We start from the raw sequence: 23,098 nt of genomic DNA on the forward strand, positions 1-23,098 counted from the left end.
GTCTGTAAAAGGCTATAAATCTACAACAGGTTACCCTTCACATCCCAAAATACTGTTTGTAACTTTAATCAGATAACTCTGTGCTTTGCAGGATGGAAAATAAAGTTTGGGCTAAGTATTTATTTGAAATTACCTCTATGTGAATCTTTACAGATCCCATCCTCTCAAGCCGCTTCGCTTCTTGAATGCCAATAGCATCCCAGACATCCTGGAGCTTCGCCATTTTAACGTTCAGCAGATGAATTATTGAAGAGGCCAAAGCTTCACTGGAATCAAATTTAAGCACATTAAATTGCAAACCAATTGGGGTTTTTTTTTTTTAATTTTCCGAACTTTTACAGGAATATTTGACCTGCATTCACAGGTTTTCGACAACCCATATCAAAGCCCAAGAGCGGAAATATCTATTGTTACTTTAGATATTAGGTGGAATGGTGGTGTGTGTTGGAGTGATCTTCACCGTCTCCCACCCGGGACGAGCAGCAACCACCCTCCAACAAATAAGACAGACACAAAATGCTGGAATAACTCAGCGGGACAGTCAGCATCAAAGATTATACATAATCTTTGGGCAGCATCTCTGGAGAAAGGTTCAGTCTGAAGCCCAGTCTGAAGAAGGGTCTCGACACGAAACGTCGCCCATTCCTGGGCGACGTTTCGTGTCGAGACCCTTCTTCAGACTGGGCTTCAGACTGAAGAATGGTTTCGGGCCCGAAACGTTGCCTATTTCCTTCGCTCCATAGATGCTGCTGCACCCGCTGAGTTTCCCCAGCATTTTTGTGTTCCTTGGGCTTCAGACTGGGCTTCTGTCCAACAAACAAATAGCCGGCCGTCCGCAACAAATTACACCAAAACACAGCACAATAATAGCAGGTTATTAATAGTAGCTTTGCATTTGCAAGGAAATAAAAAGGGCGGAACGCACCTCTGTCGAGGCATCTTTGGAGGCGGCTGGTGCGGGGCAAAGCTCTAGCTCCGGTGTCGCTGGTGCGGAGGGAGGGAGGGAGGGAAGGCCGCGCTCACACCGTTAAACGTTTGAATCGAGCCGCCGCCGCTCGGCCGTTGCGTCAGCGCGAGCCAATGGTCACGCAAAGAGCCAATCAGTAACCGAGCGCCGGACACGTGACGCAACCACCCAGCATCGACGTCCTGTGATGAAGGAAATAATGTTCGGTTTGGAACTACTTTGAAAGATTTAGGATTGATTTTATTATTTAAAGTGTCCGTCTGGTTTGCTAGGAAGCGAACACCGAGGCCGAGAGTCGACACGAGAGGTAATGAGGAGGAGCGGCTGTGAAAGTAGATGAACTGCATGGTGCATCAGCGCTTGTTGTCAAAATCAAAGAGCAGAAGTTTGCTCACAACAATACCAACTTCTTGCTGTTGGGCAAATCTCCTTGAAGAAGGGTTTCGGCCCGAAACGTCGCCTATTTCCTTCGCTCCATAGATGCTGCTGCACCCGCTGAGTTTCCCCAGCAATTTTGTGTACCTTCGATATTCCAGCATCTGCAGTTCCCTTTTGAACACAATACCTACTTCTTCTTCTTTCGTGTGGCGTGCACAGCCTAAAGTTGTTGGACAACTTGTTCTATTTGATCTTCCGTTTGTGCAAGTCGAGTCGATTGCATTAGTCGAAACAGGGCGGACCACGTGAAGGTTGCAATCTTCCACCCCACAACAATACCTGATGTCCTATTACTGAGGACATTACCCACACTTTTAAGCTACTGGCATTAGATAATTGGCGTTGATCATGAAGCCCAGGATTTTTGTTATCATGAGTGTTTTGCAGCACTGCTATTCCTCTCCACAACCACAAGAACATGGACCTCAATCTTATTCAATAGCAGTGGATGCATCGAAACCACAAAAAGAACTAAAGCACTTCTGGAGGAGTACAGGATTTTGGTAGGTTATAGAATTTTATTTTGCCATGTAAATATTTCTGCACCGTCTCCATGAAGAGAATTGAGAGTGAGATTTGAATTCAAAAGGGATCCAAGCTCATTGAAACATCTGAGAAGTGTCATTCATGAACATCAAGGAAATGATGAGTTTAATTGTTTTTATTTTCTTTCACTTAATACTAGATCTAGAGGACACTTTTGTTATTTAACTGTAAGCATAACCTGTGTAATTTCCAATAAGGTCAGATTCAAGTACAATAATTTATATCGATCCAATCATTTATTATATTTTATTGGGCCAATATGTCTTCTTCTTGCGTATGGCGTGCACAGCCTAAAGTTGTAAGATAACTTGTTCAAAAAACAACTGCAGATGCTGGAATATCGAAGGTACACAAAATTGCTGGGGAAACTCAGCGGGTGCAGCAGCATCTATGGAGCGAAGGAAATAGGCGACGTTTCGGGCCGAAACCCTTCTTCAAACTGAAGAAGGGTTTCGGCCCGAAACGTCGCCTATTTCCTTCGCTCCATAGATGCTGCTGCACCTGCTGAGTTTCCCCAGCAATTTTGTGTACCTTGTAAGATAACTTGTTCTGTTTGATCTTATGTTTGTGCACGCCAGGTCGAAACAGGGTGGACCATGTGAAGGTTGCAATCTCCCATGGCCAATATATGAGGAAGTTAAAAACAGAGGCTTGAAATGGCCACTTGATTTTTGAGCTTGCTCTGCTATTCAACAAGACCATGGCTGATCCATGGAGGCAAAAGGTGTAGTTTAACTTTTCAGGTTGAGACCTTGTATTAGGAGTGAGAGGGAAAAGGAAAGAGTGCCACTATGAGCAATGAGTTGGACAGGTGGAACCAGATGAGGACGGGTGGGAGTGGATTGGTACCCTGGGGAAGTAGAACCAAGTGGGGGAGAGGAGGGAAGTAGAAGATGAGGGAGCAAAGGGAAAAAAAAACAAGTGAATGTGTGTAGGAGGAGAACACGGGTGTGGGTTACCGCAACTGGAAGTGTCAATATTCATACATTTGGGTTGTTGCTAACCAGATACTGCTCTTCCAATTTGTGTTTTGCCTCACTTTAGCTGTGGAGAAGACAAAGATAGACAGGCCGGTGTGAAAATGGGATGAGTGTTAAAATGATATAAAACCGGAAACTTGCGTTGGCTATCGTATACAGAGTGCAGGTGCTCCGCAAAATGGTCACCCAGCCAATGCATGGATTCAGAGGAGACCATGTCATGAACATCGAATACAGTAGACCAAGTTGGAAAAAGGTAGATGAATCGCTGCCTCACTTGAATTGGTTGTTTAAGGCAGTGATAACCAACCAGAGAACTGTCCTGAAATATCATCTATCTCATTGGAGACCCCTGGACTATCACTAATCGGACTTTACTGGACTTTATCTTGCTCTAAATATTAGTCCATTTATCCTGTGTCTATACTGATTGTAATCATGTATAGTCTTTCTGCTGGTTGGATAGCACGCATCAAAAAAGCTTTTCACTGTACCTCAGTACACACGACAATAAACAAAACTAAAATCTGCATCCAGCACATCATCCTTCACCATTCTGAAACCTCCAACATGATCGAACCAACACTCCAATCTTCCCCTCTTCCCCTTCTTTCTGCTTTCCACAAGGACCGGTCTCTTTATGACTCTCTGGACCTCTTGGCCCTTCTCAACCACCCCTTACCACTTTCCCCTGCAACTGTGGGAGGTGTAACACCTGACCCTTCACCTCTCTCATCACCATTATGGTGATCTAAACAGACCCTTCCAAGTGAGGCAAAGATTCATCTGCACCTGTTCCAACCTGGTCTACAGCATGTGGTGCTCATGATGTGGCATCCACTACATTAGAGAAACCATGCGTATACAAGGTGACATTTTTGCATCGCATTAGCGTTCTCTGCATTGGGCATCTCGAACTTCCAGTTGCATATCATTTTAATTCTCTTCTTCACCCCAACACTGATTAGTCTGTCCTTTGTCTCCTCCATTGCTATGGCAAGGCTAAACGGAAATTGGTCGACAACATCTCATGTTTTGCTTGGATAACTTACAACCCAGAGGTATGAACATAGAATTTTACGTTTTGTCAAGTAACTCATATACCCCATGTTCTCTTCCCAAACACACTGCCAACTACCTAGTTTCCTGTCCCTTTGTTCACCTTTTCCACACCTGTTTCCAGCTGCCCATCATCATGTTGACCTTTCATCTAGTTCCATCTATCACCTACTAGTCTTTGTCCTATCTCTTCCTCATAGTGCAATTTACTGGCAATGTTTCCCTTTCCCTCTCAGCCCTAATGTAGGATCATAACTCAAAACATTGATTTAAATGTCACCCCTCATCTTCCTGCTCTCCAAGAAATAAAGTCTTAGCCTGCTCAATTTTTCCCTATAGGTCAGGCCATCATATCCTGGCAACATTCTCATGAATAATATCTGCACCCTTTCCAGATTATTAACATCTTTCCTCTCATAAGGTGAGAGGAAAGGTGCACGGTAGAGAGTATTCTGACTGGTTGCATCGTGGCATGGTTCGGCAACTTGAATGTCCAGGGGCGAAAAAGACTACAAAAAGTTGTGACCACTGCCCAGTCCATCATTGGTTTGACCTCCCCACCGTCGAAGGGATCTATCGTAGTCGCTGCCTCAAAAAGGCAACCAAAATCATCAAGGACCCACACCATCCTGGCCACACACTTATGTCACCACTGCCATCAGGAAGAAGGTACACGAGCCTGAAGACTGTAACATCCAGGTTCAAGAAAAGCTTCTTCCCCACAGCCATCAGGCTATTAAGCACAACAAATAAGCTATGAGCTCTGAACTGCAAAATACTATATTATTATTTGTTATTTGCACTATTTGTTATTTTATGTTATATACAATGTTTACATATTCACACATTCTGTTGTGCTGCAGCAAGTAAGAATTTCATTGTCCCGTCCGGGACATCTGACAATAAAAGCACTCTTGACTCTTCACACTTGACTCTTGACCAAAACTGAATTTGGCCTCACCAATATTTTGTACAACTGTAACATATCTTCCAACTTCTCTACTTCCTACTCTTGACTGATGAAGGCCAATGTGCTAAAAGCCTTCTTGACCACCCTATCTACCTGTGGTGCCACTTTCAACAAAGTATGTACCTTCACTCCTAGATCCCTCTGCTCTATAACACTCTCCAGAGCTCTACCATTCACTGAGTAGGTCCTGCCCAGGTTAGACTTCTAAAAATGCAACAGCTCACAGTTTGCTGTATTAAATTCCATCAACCATTCCTCAGCCCACCTGCCCAACCGATCAAGATCCTGCTACAATATTTGACAACCACCTTCGCTATCTACAATACCACCCACCGCGGTGTTGTCTGCATACTTACTAATCATGCCTTGTACATTCTCATCCATATTGAATTGAACTGAATTGAATTAAATCCTTTATTTGTCATTCAGACCTTTCGGTCTGAACGAAATGCTGTTGCCTGCAGCCATACATGTAATAATAACAACACACAATAAACACAAATTAACATCCACCACAGTGAGTTCACCAAACACCTCCTCACTGTGATGGAGGCAAAAGTCTTAGAGTTACTGTCTCTTCCCTCCTCTTCTCCCTCTGCGCCGAGGCGATACCCCACCGGGCGATGGTCAGTCAGTCCCGCGGTTCAAGCTCCGCGGCCCGGGGGTGGTCGAAGCTGCTGCCCTCCAGTCCAGCGGACGCAGCTGTTGCAACGGGAGTTCCGGAAAACAGGCACCAGCCTGTGCCCTGCGAGCTCCCGACATTGTCATCCACTGGCCCGCGGCCGAGCCCCGGATCCAGGTCGCCGCCGCCAGAACGCCACCTCAGCCACCGGAGCACCGTCTCCGCCCCGCATCGGGCCGCCCACACGGCAACGTCTCAGCCCCGCACCGGGCTGCCCCCACGGGAGCACCTTCCAGCCGGGAGCCGGTCCGCCCTCACCGGAGCGCCTTCCAGCCGGTAGCCAGGCCACCCACACGGCAGCGTCTCAGCCCCGCACCGGGCTGCCCCCACGGGAGCGCCTTGTAGCCGTGCCGCCCGCACGAGAGTCTCAGCCCCGCGCCGTCCGCCCTCACCGGAGCGCCGAGTCGTGCTGCTACCCGGACATCGCCACAGCTCGAAGATGGCCACCCTCGCGTTGGTGAGTCCTGGCTGGCTCTACCTCCGGACCCTCGAGGTCGGTCGCAGGTTGGAGGCCGCCAGCTCCGCCATTAGGCCTCAGCGCAGACGGGGGAAGAGAAGGGGGACAAAAAGTCGCATTCCCCCGAAGGGAGAGACAGAAAGCCCTGTTTCACCCTCCCCCCACACACATAACACCACCTAATAACCAAAAAAAATTACTAAACTAGACAAAAAAAACAACACAAAAAAGTAAAAACAGACAGACTGCAGGCGAGCCGCAGCCGTATCACAGCGCCGCCACTACCGGACTGGGCCCAGCACTGAACCCTAAGGCACACCACTAGTCACAGGCCTCCAGTCCAAAAAACAACCTTCCAAAGGAAGGAACCCTTTGCTTCTTTTCCATGAAGCTAATTTTCTATCCTGTCAGCTATTTCTCCTTGGATCCCATGCAATCTAACCGTTTAAGGCAGCCTGCCATGCGGAACCTTGTTAAATGCCTTGCTGAATTCCGTATAAACACCATCTACAGCTCTGCCTTCATCAACCGTTTTGGTCACATCTTCAAAAAACTCAATCAGATCTATGAGACACAATCTCCCACATACAAAACAGTGCTGACTATCCCTAATCTGCCCTTGTCCATCTAAATGCATGTATATCTTATCCCTTAGAATTATGTCTAGTAACCTTCCGACCACAGATGTTAGACTCGCTAGCCTTTAGTTCCAGGCTTTTCTTTGCAGACCTTCTTAAATCGAGGCACCCTCCAGTCTTCTGGCACCTCACCCGTATGTAATGATGTCTTATAAATCTCAACCAGGGCACCTGCAAATTCCTCTTCAGCTCCCCACATTGTCTTTGGATATATCTGATCACACCCGGGAGATTTGTCTACCTTCATGTTAGAACCTTCAGCACCTCCTCGACTATAATACTGATTGCTCTCAAGACACTTCCATTGACTGCCCCAAGTTCCGTGGTCCTCGTGTCTTTCACCATGGTAAAAGCAGAGGAGAAATACTCATTGATGACCTTGCCCATCTCCTGTGGCTCCACACAGAGTTGACCGCTTTGATTCCTGAGGGGGGGCATTCTCTCTCTGGCTACCCTTTTTACCTTAATGGACATAAATTCTCTTGGGATTATCCTTATCTATCTCCTGATCCCTTCCTGCCCTCCTGATTGCCTTTTTCAGTAGGTTAATTTAATTAATTATAAGTAAATTTAATTGCATTCTATAACAAGTAAATCAGACAAGATACCTAGAATTAAAATGGCCATGGTACAACATAAATACCTCCCACCTCACCACTATATATATATTTTTCCATTAGAATCTGCGAGAAAAAACTTTTATTTATAAAGATCTAAGAATTGGCTTCATGCGTTGGGGGACCAGGCCTCCCGTGTGAGTGGGACCCAATGGGACCCACTTAGTCTAGTCGTTACTTAAAGGGCCGTCACAGGTAGATAGTGTGGTCAAGAAAGTTTTCAATACATTGGCGTTCATCATTCAGGGTATTGAGTATAGAAGTTGGGATCTTATGTTACAGCTGTACAAGATGTTGCTGAGGGCTGAATTTGGAGTATTTTGTTTAGTTTTAGTCACCCTGCTATAGGAAGGATATTGTTAATTTGGAAAGAGTGCTGAAAATATTTACGAGATTGTTGCCCAGACTTGGGGGCCTGAGCTATAGGGAGTCCGGCAGGCTAGGACTTTATACCTTGGAATGCAGGAGGCTGAGGGATTTTCTTATAGAGGTGTATAAAATCATGAGTGGAATAGATAGGGTGAATGCACAGAGTCTTTTATCCAGGGTTGGGGAATCAAGAACAATAAGTTTAAGATGAGATGGAAAGATTTAAAAGGGATCTGAGAGGACAACTTTTGCACGGAAGGTAATGGGTATATGGAAAGCGTTGCCAGAGAAGTAAAGGACTATAGCAACATTTAAAAGACATTTTGGGCAAGTACCTGGATAGGAAACGTTTAGAGGGATATTGTCTAAACGTGGGCTGGTGTGAATTGTATAGATAGAACATCTTGGTCGGCGTGGGCCAGTTGGTCCCAAGAGCTTGATTCTGTGTTGTACGACTCTATTAATGATGGAGACACAGGGAGCTGCAGATACCGACAATTTGAGTAAAACGTCATCTATCTACATTCTGCAGAGATGCTGCCTGACCCACTTGAGTAGCTCCAGCATTGCAGTTCCTCGGTCCTCCACTTAACTACATTTTGAGTAAAACACAGTGTTGGAGCAAATGGAAAGGTGATATTTCGAGTCAGGATCCTTCTTCAGACTGTTCATATTCGTACTTCTCAGAACTTGTAGTACAGAATTGCCTCAATTCCTTACAGTGTAGCCAGATGTGTCCACAATGCAAAACCATTGTTCACCTGATCATAGCAAGCAATTGTCAGAAAATCTGGTGAGGCTCAGCAAATACTTTTAAAAGGCACATATCCAACGTTATTATCGTGCTTAGTAATTACCCCTCAATCAAAACCATGAAGGGCAGATATTGTTTTCATTATCAATTGTAGTTTGTGGGTGCATGTTTATGCAAAGTGGCAACTGATTTACCTCCAGTACAACAGTCAAATCAATATGCACAAGTACTGTGAGATACAGGTACAATTAAATCTTGTTTGCAGCAGATTCACAGGCACATAGAATCAGACAAACACACAAAAACACATACATAAATCAGATGTCAGAAGATTTAAAAAAAACAAGATATTAATGCAAACTTCACATTTTTCCACATTGTACTTCATCTGTCATGTTGTTGTCCATCCACATAGCTTGTCTTGAAGCTCTGTGTTCTCATTACTACTCAGTTTCATGTGATCAACAAACTTGGAAATGTTATCGATTTGTACGTAGTTGTGGCACAAACCCCTATGGTACTCTACTAGTCGCAGCCCTCCAACCCAAGAAAGATCCATTTACTTCTACTCGTTGTTTTTTGTCTGTTAATATCATCTCCAGTTCTATGCGCTCTAACTACTTCACCATATCCCATGTGTAGATTGGTTATTGCATGTGAACAAATCATAGTAGAAATAGCATCACTAACCCCACCTTACTGTACGATTCATACTAACGCCCACTTCCTATACTGGTCAGTCTTGGAAGCGCTAACGATGAACTAACAACTAATAACCTGCTGTACCGCTATACTATGGGTACCAATTAAAGATGATCTTGAACTCCAGATTGTACAGTTTGCTTATTTACACCATGTAAAACTTTATCAGAATCCTTTTGAACTAATTACCTCACATCCATTGTTTTCCATTTATCTATTCCATAAGATGTCTTTTCAAGAATTCCTATTGATTAGTCAAACATGATTAGTCAAACATGATTAGTCAAGCAGTGCTAGCTTGAAGGGCCGTACGGCCTACTCCTGCACCTATTGTATATTACCCTTTAATAAATTAATGTGGACTTAGCTTAATCACATTATAGTTTTCTAAGTGCAAATCTTCAATTACAGATTCAAGCATCTTTCCGATGTGTGGCTTCTCCCTGTTTTTTTGCTAGCATAGATTGTTCTATCATGTTTTCATGATAGCCCTCTCCTATCCGCCTCAATTAAAATTTCTCCTTTCTGTCCCCAGAGTCAGAACTAAACACGGAGAAGCAGCGTTTAGTTTTTATGCGCCATATATATGGAAGAAACTTCCTGAAAAATCCAGGTCCGCTCCAACTCTCAGTTCTTTTAAATCGGGGCTAAAGACTTTTGTTTCACGCTGCTTTTAATTTTAATTAAATAAAATAATTATTCATTTCTTACACTGCACTGTAACTTTTATTCTTGTATTTTATACTTGTCTTATTCCATTTTAGCATGTTTTTATTTTCTATTCATTTTAATGATTGTTTTTAGTTGCTTTTGATTGCTTTTTAATGCTTTGTGTAAAACACTTTGAATTGCCTTGTTGCTGAAATGTGCTATATAAATAAACTTGCTTGCTTGCTTGCTTGCTTCCTCAGGTTCACGCCTGCCTGCAGCCTCGCTCGGGTCCTCAGATCCATGCCAGCCCATGGCCTCGCTCGGGTCTCCTCAGATACACGCCCGCCCCCGCGGCCTCCCTCCCTCCCTCCCTCCCATTTCGTGGTGCTCCGTCCTCACCGCCCCTCCCACCCTCCCACACACTTCCTACCGCAGACCATTTATGATTTGAAAGTAAACGAATTCAATCCCACTTACAGACCAGCTTCTAAAGTTATTCAAGGTCATTCTCCAACTTCACATTCCTGACAACAGCTCAGAAACCATAGAGACTTCAATGCACATAGTTCTGAAATTTGCTCTGAGCAAGAGAAGGACCAAAATTGCAAAGCCATAAAGTTATCCCTTCCACCCCAACCGCCCCCCCCCCCCCCCGCCTAAACACTCCCCTCCCCCCGCCCACAGCCCCCCTCTGCCCCGTCCCCACACACACCCGCGTTGCGTTGGGGGAACGGGTGAGTGCTGGAATATTGCGTTGGGGGAGCAGACCCAACGCGTCTGCACTTGATCTGGTAAATTATAAAAATCCATTCAGCACTGTTCAACATCTTTGGTGCTAACACATCTTTCCTGCATCGTTAGGAACAACTGCTCACAATATTAAACCATCTTGGAAACAATTGTACATTCTACGTCTTGGAAGCTGAGAATGAGTATCACAGAAGGAAACTCAATTGTAGAAGGGATGGTAAAAATAGGGAATCAAAAGGTATGGGCATCAAAGGTGCCATGAAGGATCAGGATAAAAGGAGGTTTGGGAGGATCAGGGAGCCTTGAGTAATGATATTGATGTTTTTGATGATGAGCAGCAGGGTAGGGTGGTATCAGGAGGTGCAACTCCAGAGCCAACAAAATCATGAGAGACCCCTTCCACCCATGCAACGAACTGTTCCAGCTGCTACGGTCAGGCAAACGCCTCCGTTGCCATGCTGTGAGAACGGAGAGGTTGAGAAGGAGTTTCTTCCCATAGGCCATTCGGACTGTAAATGCCTTTCTCACCAGTGACTAACTATACTGAATGTTTTTCCTTCCAATATTTATTATGTAAAAGAATATGTGTGTTTATGATTGTTTTTATAGTTTGTTTGTTTGTCTTTTTGCACAAAGTCCGCGAGCATTGCCACTTTTCATTTTACTGCACATCTCGTATGTGTATGTGACGAATAAACTTAACTTGACTTGACTTGACTATCTTGAACATAATGGGATTAGAAGCTATTTCCCAATCTAGGTTGGTTACACTCAAGTCTGTGCACACAAAGTAAAATAAAATTATTTTTAATAACAGCTAGCATGGGTGAAGAGAAGTTGGATAAATGTTCAGTTTTTGAAAATATTGGTCTGGCGTGTACTGATTTGTGTAATGAACCTACTACTCACTACAGTCTGCAGGTTGTAAGTAGTACAACTCCGTTCATTTGAGTGGGGTCATGCACTTGGATTCAAATATAAGTGAAGGACCAAGGAACCTCAGTGCTGGAGCTACTCAGCAGGTGAGGCAGCATCTCTGAAGTACATGGATAGATAACATTTTGAGTTGGGACCCTTCTTCAGACTGTTTGTGGTTGACGGGGGTGGGGGTGTTTAATAGCCCCACTTCACCACAATCAGTTTGAAGACAGATCTAGATCCGAAAAGTCATCTATCCACATTCTCCAGCAATGCTGCCTGACCCGCTGAGTTACTCCAGCACTTAGTGTCTTTTTCTGTGGTGGGAATGTCCATTTCTCTCCACAGATGCTGCCAAGCCTACTGAGTTGCTCCAGTGCTTTGATTTTTGCTTATGTTTCCACCAACTGCAGGCTCTTGAGTCTCCATGGACCAAGGCCAAAGATAACTTTTTTTAATATTAGTTCATATTTTTGTTTCCTAATCAATGCATTATTTATTAATTTTTTTATTGTAAATTATTTAAATCATATTTGAATTGTTTTTAAAGTGCAGCAGATAATTACAGAGAAACCATGTCATTTTTAAATGTCTCATTCAACATCAAGTGCTATTAACACTAAGGGATTTTCAGATTAATTATCATCACATTATGTTTTATTTTCTGCATTATTTAAATTCTTGGATAATGGTTAGGGTTTTGGCTGTCTGTAACATGATTGTCTGCAGTCATTGAGCATCTTGAGTTTTCTGCTTACATTTTAGTTCCATTATCCTACATAGTCCTTTATACATAAGAAAAACGGTTGATCACCATTTGGAAATACCAGATTTCCGCTCTACACTTTGTCAAGAGTGTTTTATTATCATTTTTGTCCCAGAGAAATGAACTTCTTACTTGCAGCAGCACAACAGAATATGTAAACATAGTACACTGTAAACAATATAATAAACAAGAAAAAAATGTTTTGTGTGTACACACACATACGTACACATAAATAACAAACAATAATAGTGCAATAATAACAATAATGTGGTTCAGAGCTTATTTGAGGTTGTAGTGTTTAATAGCCTAATGGCTGTAGGGAAGAGGCTGTTTCTGAACCTGGACGTTACAGGCTCCTGTGCCTTCTCCCCGATGGCAGGGGTGAAATGAGTGTGTGGCCAAGGTGGTGTGTGTCTCTAGCTGGATGATGCTGGCTGCCTTTTTGAGGCAGCGACTCCGGTAAATCCCTTCGATGGTGGGAAGGTCAGAACCCGTGATGGACTGGGCAGTGTTCACAAATGTTTGCTGTCTTCTTTGTTCCTGGGCATTCAAGTTGCCGAACCAGGCCGTGATGCAACCAGTCAATATGCTCTCTACCGTACACCTGTAAAAGTTCAAGAGAATCTTCTCTGACATAACAAATCTCTAATCTTCTCAGGAAGTAGACGCGTTGATGTGCTTTCTTTATAATTGCATCAGTGTGCTGGGTCCAGGAAAGATCTTCAGAAATATGCACATCCAGGAATTTGAAGCGTTTGACTCTCAACATCGTTTTTTAAAATAAAACACTTTCTGCTGTTTACAATTTTAATTGTTTATGTTGACTAATTTTACTTATTTTTGATAATATTTTATACATTGTTGCAGCCCCCCTCTACCACACAACAAAGCAGATCTGTTTGACCTAAGCAAAGACCAAGAACTGAACCTTGCATATGTTGCCTCAGTACCTCATAGTGGCATTGAGCAAGTTCGAATTCATTGGCTATTAGAGCTAATCTCAATCCGGTAAGTCTTCAAAGTCTAATCATTCTTAACTATTTATTTGAATATGTACTTTTTACTTTAGATATAATCTACAAATCCAGGATTATCCACATTTATTTTGCATAGATAACTTTTCCAAGAGGTCTGATAGGGTTGTTACTGTGGCAGGTAATTTTGAGCAATTGAAATAACTGATAGAGGATGATATAAATTCAGGAATGGGGTCAGGTTGGGTGGGCGTAATGAATGGATTACAGATGTGCAGTCCCTTAGCATTCTGGATAAGTGATGATTCCAGTGTAGAGGGGCCTGGAAGTGCCTAATGGGGTATGTAGTTTACTCGTTATTTACACGATTTAGTGTGCTGATGCATGGATTGAAATAAGGTGGTCTACCTAGTAGACCTGACTGAGTGTAAAGGGCCTGACCTACTTGGGCGTTATCTACGCAACATCATTTATGCGACATCATTTACACGTCATGATGTGCGCGTAATGTGCGCATGGCGTGCATTATGCATGCGTGGCGCGTGGTGAGACGTGGTGGCGTAAGCATTGACGCGCGATTGCGCGCGGCGCCCCAGGGTTTTGGGATTCTCAAAATCCTTGCGCGCCACCTGCGTGATGTGCAAATGACGCCCAAGTGGGACAGGCCCTACAGATGTGGCCTTGCGGAGGACACCGATGTTTCTTTGCTTATCCTTCTAGTAAATTTGGAGGATTTGCTTGAGATGCTTGCTGCATGTAATCCAAGTCTTGGAAGCTGAGCAGTAGACCATGAATTTTGTGCCACGTCTGCGATCTCGATATTCAAATACCTTTTATGCAATTTACTAAAGCCAATGCCAGTGTATTGAAGTGAACAATGAATTTCATTATTGCTGTCTGGCTTCACTGATAGTGACTGATGAGATTTGAGAAGTAGTCCACGTTTTCCAGTCTAGTATGAATCTTTATTGTTGATGGATAGTGAAGTATAGCAAAGGCAGGATAATAATGGACCATTCTCTTATGAATATTGAGTGCATGGTTGCTTGTATGTTTCAGAGAACGAGTCAACTGCCTTCGAGCTTGGTCTCCAAGCCTGCACAAATATAAGCATCATCTGAATACTGCAATTTGACTATTGAGATTCAGATTGCTTTGTAATATATGCAAAACATTGCAGACGGTGGAAATGTGAAACAAAAACTGCCTTCTTTACATCGACGAGACCAAGTATATGATGAGCGACCATTTCACCAAACACTTGCGCTCGTTTCGCCTATGCCTGCTGGATTTCCCGGTTGCTAACTACTTAACACCCCCTGCTGAACCCCCACTTTTCCCTTCTAGATTCCTAATTTCCTTGTATTTTTCCTTTGTTCTCCTCCGTCCCTTCCACCCATATCTTCCGTCCTGCTTTGTATTTCACCTCTTCTTTCCTTGTCTCACACACTGTTGTGTAATTTTCACCCTTTTGTCACTATCTACCCATCTGCCAATCACCCCACTCCTCCTCACCTGTATCCACCTATTACTTACCACTTCTTCTACTCTCTTTTCCCACTTCTTCCCCTCTACTCCATTGGACTGAAGAAGCATTCCGACTTGAAACCTTGTCTGTCCTTACCCTCTGCAGATGTTGCTTGACTAACTGAGTTCCTCCTTTTGTTAACAGTGGTGCCGATGATGGCTGCCACGGTGTACTGCTCCTTGCTATTTTGTCTGTGTTTGTTAGTTTGTGTCGTCTGTGAAAATCCCACAAAGATCACTTTCATGCGAGAGGCACTCATTAACATCAGATATTCGGTACCTCTAAACATTGTTCTGGATTTCTCTCACTCGCTGGATTATTTGGACATACTCGTCGGCGGGGCTGTGGCTGTGTTCAAGGTCTTGAGACAGAGGAGGACCCAAGGGAAGAGCTCTGGAGCACTCACCCGACTCCGGCGACGAGGATTACGCACACCGTTTCCAAGTATATTCCTTGCAAATCTACATTCTCTCAACAACAAGGTTCACCAGACTGATTCCTGGGATGTCAGGACTTTCATATGAAGAAAGACTGGATAGACTCGGTTTGTACTCGCTAGAATTTAGAAGATTGAGGGGGGATCTTATAGAAACTTACAAAATTCTTAAGGGGTTGGACAGGCTAGATGCAGGAAGATTGTTCCCGATGTTGGGGAAGTCCAGAACAAGGGGTCACAGTTTAAGGATAAGAGGGAAATCTTTTAGGACTGAGATGTTTAGAAAGAGATTAGTTAAAACAAATGTAGGTCCGTTGCAGTCAGAAACAGGTGAGTTGATCATGGGGAACAAGGATATGGCGGACCAATTGAATAACTACTTTGGTTCCGTCTTCACTAAGGAAGACATAAATAATCTGCCGGAAATAGCAGGGGACCGCGGGTCAAAGGAGTTGGAGGAATTGAGTGAAATCCAGGTTAGCCGGGAAGTGGTGTTGGGTAAATTAAATGGATTAAAGGCCGATAAATCCCCAGGGCCAGATAGGCTGCATCCCAGAGTACTTAAGGAAGTAGCTCCAGAAATAGTGGATGCATTAGTAATAATCTTTCAAAACTCTTTAGATTCTGGAGTAGTTCCTGAGGATTGGCGGGTAGCAAACGTAACCCCACTTTTTAAGAAGGGAGGGAGAGAGAAAACGGGGAATTACAGACCAGTTAGTCTAACATCGGTAGTGGGGAAACTGCTAGAGTCAGTTATTAAAGATGGGATAGCAGCACATTTGGAAAGTGGTGAAATCATTGGACAAAGTCAGCATGGATTTACAAAAGGTAAATCATGTCTGACGAATCTTATAGAATTCTTCAAGGATGTAACTAGTAGCGTGGATAGGGGAGAACCAGTGGATGTGGTGTATCTGGACTTCCAGAAGGCTTTCGACAAGGTCCCACATAAGAGATTAGTTTACAAACTTAAAGCACACGGCATTGGGGGTTCAGTATTGATGTGGATAGAGAACTGGCTGGCAAACAGGAAGCAAAGAGTAGGAGTAAACGGGTCCTTTTCACAATGGCAGGCAGTGACTAGTGGGGGTACCGCAAGGCTCAGTGCTGGGACCCCAGCTATTTACAATATATATTAATGATCTGGATGAGGGAATTGAAGGCAATATCTCCAAGTTTGCGGATGACACTAAGCTGGGGGGCAGTGTTAGCTGTGAGGAGGATGCTAGGAGACTGCAAGGTGACTTGGATAGGCTGGGTGAGTGGGCAAATGTTTGGCAGATGCAGTATAATGTGGATAAATGTGAGGTTCTCCATTTTGGTGGCAAAAACAGGAAAGCAGACTATTATCTAAATGGTGGCCGACTAGGAAAAGGGGAGATGCAGCGAGACCTGGGTGTCATGGTACACCAGTCATTGAAAGTGGGCATGCAGGTGCAGCAGGCAGTGAAGAAAGCGAATGGTATGTTAGCTTTCATAGCAAAAGGATTTGAGTATAGGAGCAGGGAGGTTCTACTGCAGTTGTACAGGGTCTTGGTGAGACCACACCTGGAGTATTGCGTACAGTTTTGGTCTCCAAATCTGAGGAAGGACATTATTGCCATAGAGGGAGTGCAGAGAAGGTTCACCAGACTGATTCCTGGGATGTCAGGACTGTCTTATGAAGAAAGACTGGATAGACTTGGTTTATACTCTCTAGAATTTAGGAGATTGAGAGGGGATCTTATAGAAACTTACAAAATTCTTAAGGGGTTGGACAGGCTAGATGCAGGAAGATTGCTCCCGATGTTGGGGAAGTCCAGGACAAGGGGTCACAGCTTAAGGATAAGGGGGAAATCCTTTAAAACCGAGATGAGAAGAACTTTTTTCACACAGAGAGTGGTGAATCTCTGGAACTCCCTGCCACAGAGGGTAGTCGAGGCCAGTTCATTGGCTATATTTAAGAGGGAGTTAGATGTGGCTAAGGGGATCAGAGGGTATGGAGAGAAGGCAGGTACGGGATACTGAGTTGGATGATCAGCCATGATCATATTGAATGGCGGTGCAGGCTCGAAGGGCCGAATGGCCTACTCCTGCACCTAATTTCTATGTTTCTATGAGGAAAACATTTTTCACGCAGAGAGTGGTGAATCTCTGGAATTATCTGCCACAGAAGGTAGTTGAGGCCAGTTCATTGGCTATATTTAAGAGGGAGTTAGATTTGGCCCTTGTGGCTAAAGGGATCAGGGGGTATGGAGAGAAGGCAGGTACAGGATACTGAGTTGGATGATCAGCCATGATCATATTGAATGGCGGCGCAGGCTTGAAGGGCCGAATGGCCTACTCCTGCACCTATTTTCTATGTTTCTATGACAGCAGCCTGGCCTCTTCTCTATCACTAACAATAGCAATTGGGGAGATGGAAAAACTATTCAGGTGGCAGAAAAGCCGGAAATCTCCAGGTCCGGACAATGTTTCCCCCTCTAACCTCAATCTCTGTGCCGAACAACTGGCACCAGTCTCCACAGACATTTTTAATTGGTCCCAGCAACCTGTACTGTCCTTGCCTGCTTCAGTCTCCACTATTGTTCCCGTACCCAATAAGCCAAGGATTACTGGTCTTAATGACTACAGGCCTGTCGCACTGACCTCTATAATCATGAAGACCCTTGAAAGACTTGTGCTTGCCCACCTGAAAAATATCACACACTCCTTGCTGGAACCCTTGCAGTTTGCATACCGGGCAAATCGATCAGTGGCTGACGCAGCCAACCTGGGCCTGCTCTTCATGCTTCAGTACCTAGACCGCCAGGGGACATATGCCGGGGGGATTTTGTTTGTGGATTTTAGCTCTGCATTCAACACCATTGTACCAGAGCTACTACACTCCAAACTCTTCCAGTTGATTGTGTCTGAACCCCTCTATCAGTGGATCACAAACTTCTTGACAGACAGGAAGCAGTATGTGAGGCTGGGAAAGCACATCTCGGACCCGCAGACCCTCAGCATAGGAGTACCGCAAGGCTGCGTACTCTCCCCTCTCCTTTACTCTCTTTACACCAACGACTGCACCTCCACAGACTCCTCTGTCAAGCTTCTCAAGTTTGCGGACGACACAACCCTGATTGAACTGATCCAGGATGGGGAGGAATCTGCCTACAGACAGGAAGTGACAGCTGGCATCCTGGTGTAATTGCAACAACCTGGAGCTCAATGCTCTTAAGATGGTGGAATTGATTGTAGACTTTAGGAGAGCTCCACCTCTCCTCTCCCCACTCACCATCAACAACACCACAGTCACATCTGTGGAGTCGTTTAAGTTCCTTGGAACCATCATCTCCAGGAACCTTAAATGGGAGGCCACCATCGACTCCACAGTTAAAAAGGTCCAACAGAGGATGTACTTCCTGCGGCAGCTGAGGAAACACAATTTGACACAAGCAATGATGGTTCAATTCTATACTGCCATCATAGAGTCTGTCCTCACCTTCTCCACCATGGTCTGGTTTGGCTCAGCCACCAAGCATGACATCCGGAAGCTGCAGCACTTCGTTCGATCAGCAGAGAAGGAAGCTGAAAATTATAATGTTTTATTTTTAATTGTCCACTGTATATCGTGTTGTTACTTGTGAGCAAAGCGCCAAGGCAAATTCCTTGTATGTATACATATTTGGATAATAAAATGTATTCAATTCAATTCAAAACCTAATTTTTCACTCTTCCAGCATCTGCAGTTTCTTGCGTCTCCATTCTGCTGCCAGTACTTTTATCATGCCTGTGCAAGCTGACAGACATTCCCTCCTAAACTGACATGTCTTCATTTTAAAAGCTGCATCCTTGTCTTCAAGTACCATTGTGGTCTCTCATATTCCCCACCTGTCTCACCACCAGTTCTTATCTCCCTGCAACCTTTTATAAGCAAACAATTTTCCAGATCTCCGCTTCCCTAAACCTGCAACCTTTATTCCTGGTTTCAATTTCTCTAACTTGGAGGTAACTAATCTTTTTTCTATCTCTTTTAAGATGTTCCATAAAAGTTATTTCTTTGACCAATTATCTTCCCTATTATCTCTTTTCGTGGTTGTGTCAAATTTTGGATCGACTAAGCATCTTGGAATTTTGCTTACCTTAGAGGTGCTACATAAATAGATGCTGTCATTGTTTGTTGTTGTCGTGTAGTAAATTCTAATGGGTAATCCATTGAAGCTCCATTCAATGAACTATTCCAAATTGCTGAACCTTCAAAAACCACTACAGTTGAGGGTTATTACCAGTACACTCCAAAATGAATCACTAACGCAAACATCGACCCAGTTTCAAATCCTTACTTGCATTTCAGAACCTATTCTCAATTTCTTCCTGTGTCTATGTTCTCCCTTTGCTCCACTCTTCCCTCACATCTCAAAGCCATGTTGTACAGTAATAGTTCACTGTACAAAATGAAGAGTCGTGAGATTTCTCGTGCCATAGGTGGGTCGCTAGGAGGTCCTAGTGGGTTACCTCGTAGGTTGTAGCCGGTGCTGACCGGTGAATTTAATTGGGTCATTGGGGAAAAAAAACATAAGCAGTAGTTTTCAGAACCAAGGATAACCAACCGGTAATATAAATGTCTGCCGAGCTTCACATCCGTGTATCTCTGGCTTCTTAAAAGTTGACTCCACTCCATTGTGTCATCCAGTGCATGTCTAATGTGTAAAGCATATCACAGGTTATTGTTGACAGTAAGTACTAAGTTAGTGTTTTTAGAAATTAATGGTTTTGCTCAGAACCAGTTATAATTTAACCAGTTAAATGGTGTCAAGTTGGGAAAAGGGGAAGTACAACGGGATCTGGGGGTCCTTGTACATCAGTCTATGAAAGTAAGCATGCAGGTACAGCAGGCAGTGAAGAAAGCGAATGGCATGTTGGCCTTCATAACGAGAGGAATCGAATATAGGAGCAAAGAGGTCCTTCTTCGGTTGTACAGAGCCCTAGTGAGACCACACCTGGAGTATTGTGTCCAGTTTTGGTCCCCTAATTTGAGGAAGGGCATTCTTGCTATTGAGTGAGTGCAGCGTAGGTTTACAAGGTTAATTCTCGGGATGGCGGAACTGCCATATGCTGAGAGAATGGAGCAGCTGAGCTTGTACACTCTGCAGACAGTTTAGAAGGATGAGAGGTGATCTCATTGAAACTTGTAAGATTGTTAAGGGCTTGGACACGGTAGAGGCAGGAAACATGTTCCCGGTGTTGGGGGAGTTCAGAACCAGGGGCCACAGTTTAAGAATAAGGAGTAAGTCATTTAGAACAGAGACGAGGAAACCCTTTTTCTCACAGAGAGTGGTGAGTCTGTGGAATTCTCTGCCTCAGAGGGCGGTGAAGGCAGGTTCTCTGGATGCTTTCAAGAGAGAGCTAGATAGGGCTCTTAAAAATAGCGGAGTCAGGGGATATGGGGAGAAGGCAGAAACGGGGTACTGATTGGGGATGATCAGCCATGATCACATTGAATGGCGGTGCTGGCTCGAAGGGCCAAATGGCTTATTCCTGCACCTATTGTCTATTGTCTAATTATGTTTCAGGCTGGAAATAGGCTTTTGTTTTGCTGATTTATTCCAGATTGATTAATCATAATCTGACCGATGTTTTATTTGATTCACAATATGAATTTTGTGGTGACAATTATTTATTTAATATTTTATTAGTTGTACATTTCAAATACAGTCATGAAATTATTTTTCAAATGTACACAGAATAATTAATAAATGCATTTTTTGCTATGACAAATGCAGTTTACAAATATTTGTTGACATTTTGCTGATTTATTCATAATCTAATATTACAGATGCTGTTTTAATTAAATTATACATATTGGATCTCATCACGGTGTTGTAATAATAATTGCTTTGGAACATATTTTATACATTAACCCAACTTCCCAAAAGACACCCTTAAGCAAAGACAAGTTTCATGCAACAGCTAGACTGTACATAAAAATCAATTTGCATTTTACTTAAAATCATTCTGCTTTGTGATTCATTGTACCATTATTTATTTATTTTGTCAGCTAATTAGCCTTACTTATGAACACAATTCCACTGTCAAACTTGAAGTCCAGGATTGGTGACCAGAATAGATAAATGTGCATAGAACTGTGCAGCACATGTTCAGGCGATTTGGCCCACAATGTCTGTGTTGAACATGATGCTAAGTTAAATGAACCTGCATGTGACGCATAACCCACCATTCCCCACATATCCATGTGCCCATTAAAAAAGCCTCTTAAATGTGTCTACTCTATATCTGCCACCACCCCTGTTTAAAATCTTGCCACGCACATCTCCTTTAAACTTTTCCCCCCTCTGACCTAAAGGTGTGCCCTTTAGTCTTTGATGTTTTCACCCTGGAAAAAAAGTTCAGACTGTCTAACCTATCTACGCCCCTTATAATTTATTATACAGTGCCCTCCGTAATGTTTGGGACAAAGACCCATCATTTATTTATTTGCCTCTGTACTCCACAATTTGAGATTTGTAATTTAAAAAAAATCACATGTGGTTAAAGTGCACATTGTCAGATTTTAATAAAGGCCATTTTTATACATTTTGGTTTCACCATGTAGAAATCACAGCAGTGTTTATACATAGTCCCCCCATTTCAGGGCACCATAATGTTTGGGACACAGCAATGTCATGTAAATGAAAGTAGTCATGTTTAGTATTTTGTTGCATATCCTTTGCATGCAATGACTGTTTGAAGTCTGCGATTCATGGACATCACCAGTTGCTGGGTGTCTTCTCTGGTGATGTGCTGGCAGGCCTGTATTGCAGCCATCTTTAGCTTATGCTTGTTTTGTGGGCTAGTCCCCTTCAGTTTTCTCTTCAGCATATAAAAGGCATGCTCAATTGGGTTCAGATCGTGTGATTGACGGCCACTCAAGAATTGACCATTTTTTAGCTTTGAAAAACTTGTTGGGATCATTCTCTTGCTGTAGAATGAACCACCGGCCAATGAGTTTTGAGGCATTTGTTTGAACTTGAGCAGATAGGATGTGTCTGTACACTTCAGAATTCATTATGCTACTACCATCAGCAGTTGTATCATCAATGAAGATAAGGGAGCCAGTACCTTCAGCAGCCTACATGCCTCCTTCTCACCTCCATACTTTGCTCTTTCCATCACTCTGATATAAGTTAATCTTCGTCTCATCTGTCCACAAGACCTTTTTCCAGAACTGTGGTTGGTGTTTTAAGTACTTCTTGGCAAACTGTAACTTGGCCATCCTATTTTTGCGGCTAACCAGAGGTTTGCATCTTGCAGTGTAGCCTCTGTATTTCTGTCCATGAAGTCTTCTGCAGACAGTGGTCTTTGACAAATCTATTCCTGACTCCTGAAGAGTATTTCTGATCTGTCGGACAGGTGTTTGGGAGTTTTCTTTATTATGGAGATAATTCTTCTGTCATCACCTGTGGAGGTCTTCCTTGGCCTGCCAGTCCCTTTGCAATTAGTAAGGTCACCAGTGCTCTCTTCTTAATGATGTTCCAAGCAGTTGATTTTGGTAAGCCAAAGGTTTGGCTGATGTCTCTAACAGTTTTATTCTTGTTTCTCAGTCTCACAGTGGCTTCTTTGACTTTCATTGGCACAACTTTGGTCCTCATGTTGATAAACAGCAGTAATAGTTTCCAAAGATGATGGAAAGACTGGAGGAAAGACTAGGTGCTGAGAGCTCTCTTATACCTGCATTAAGGAGGCATTTAAACATACCTGAGCAATAACAAACATCTGTGAAGCCATGTGTCCAAAACATTATGGTGCCCTGAAATGGGGGGACTATGTATAAACACAGCTGTAATTTCTATATGGCGAAACCAAAATGTATAAAATGTACCCTTTTATAAAATCTGACAATGTGCACTTTAACCACATGTGATTTTTTTCTAT

General features: G+C 43.4%; 2 protein-coding genes across 5 annotated transcripts in view; one reads left to right on the forward strand and one right to left on the reverse strand.

The window, feature by feature from the left end:
• The window catches only part of LOC116970687 (protein regulator of cytokinesis 1-like), a 41,273-nt gene extending 40,166 nt beyond the window's left edge, over nt 1-1,107 (reverse strand). Inside the window, exons 1-2 of one of the 4 annotated variants that reach the window (XM_033017206.1) lie at nt 926-1,107; nt 134-266 (exon numbers count right to left, since the gene is read on the reverse strand). In XM_033017206.1, the coding sequence (XP_032873097.1) occupies nt 134-266; nt 926-939 (147 nt within the window). In that variant the 5' untranslated portion in view covers nt 940-1,107. The remainder of the gene's footprint in view (nt 1-133; nt 267-925) is intronic. The other 3 variants (XM_033017202.1, XM_033017199.1, XM_033017207.1) reach the window with 3 other exon arrangements.
• A 612-nt stretch (nt 1,108-1,719) lies between these two features.
• The window catches only part of LOC116970749 (alpha-L-iduronidase-like), a 30,731-nt gene continuing 9,352 nt past the window's right edge, over nt 1,720-23,098 (forward strand). The window contains exons 1-2 of the mRNA XM_033017232.1: nt 1,720-1,908; nt 13,132-13,272. Of these exons, the coding sequence (XP_032873123.1) occupies nt 1,754-1,908; nt 13,132-13,272 (296 nt within the window). The 5' untranslated portion in view covers nt 1,720-1,753. The remainder of the gene's footprint in view (nt 1,909-13,131; nt 13,273-23,098) is intronic.

The sequence above is a fragment of the Amblyraja radiata genome, chromosome 1 (assembly GCF_010909765.2).
Source record: "Amblyraja radiata isolate CabotCenter1 chromosome 1, sAmbRad1.1.pri, whole genome shotgun sequence".
Classification (NCBI taxonomy): domain Eukaryota; kingdom Metazoa; phylum Chordata; class Chondrichthyes; order Rajiformes; family Rajidae; genus Amblyraja; species Amblyraja radiata.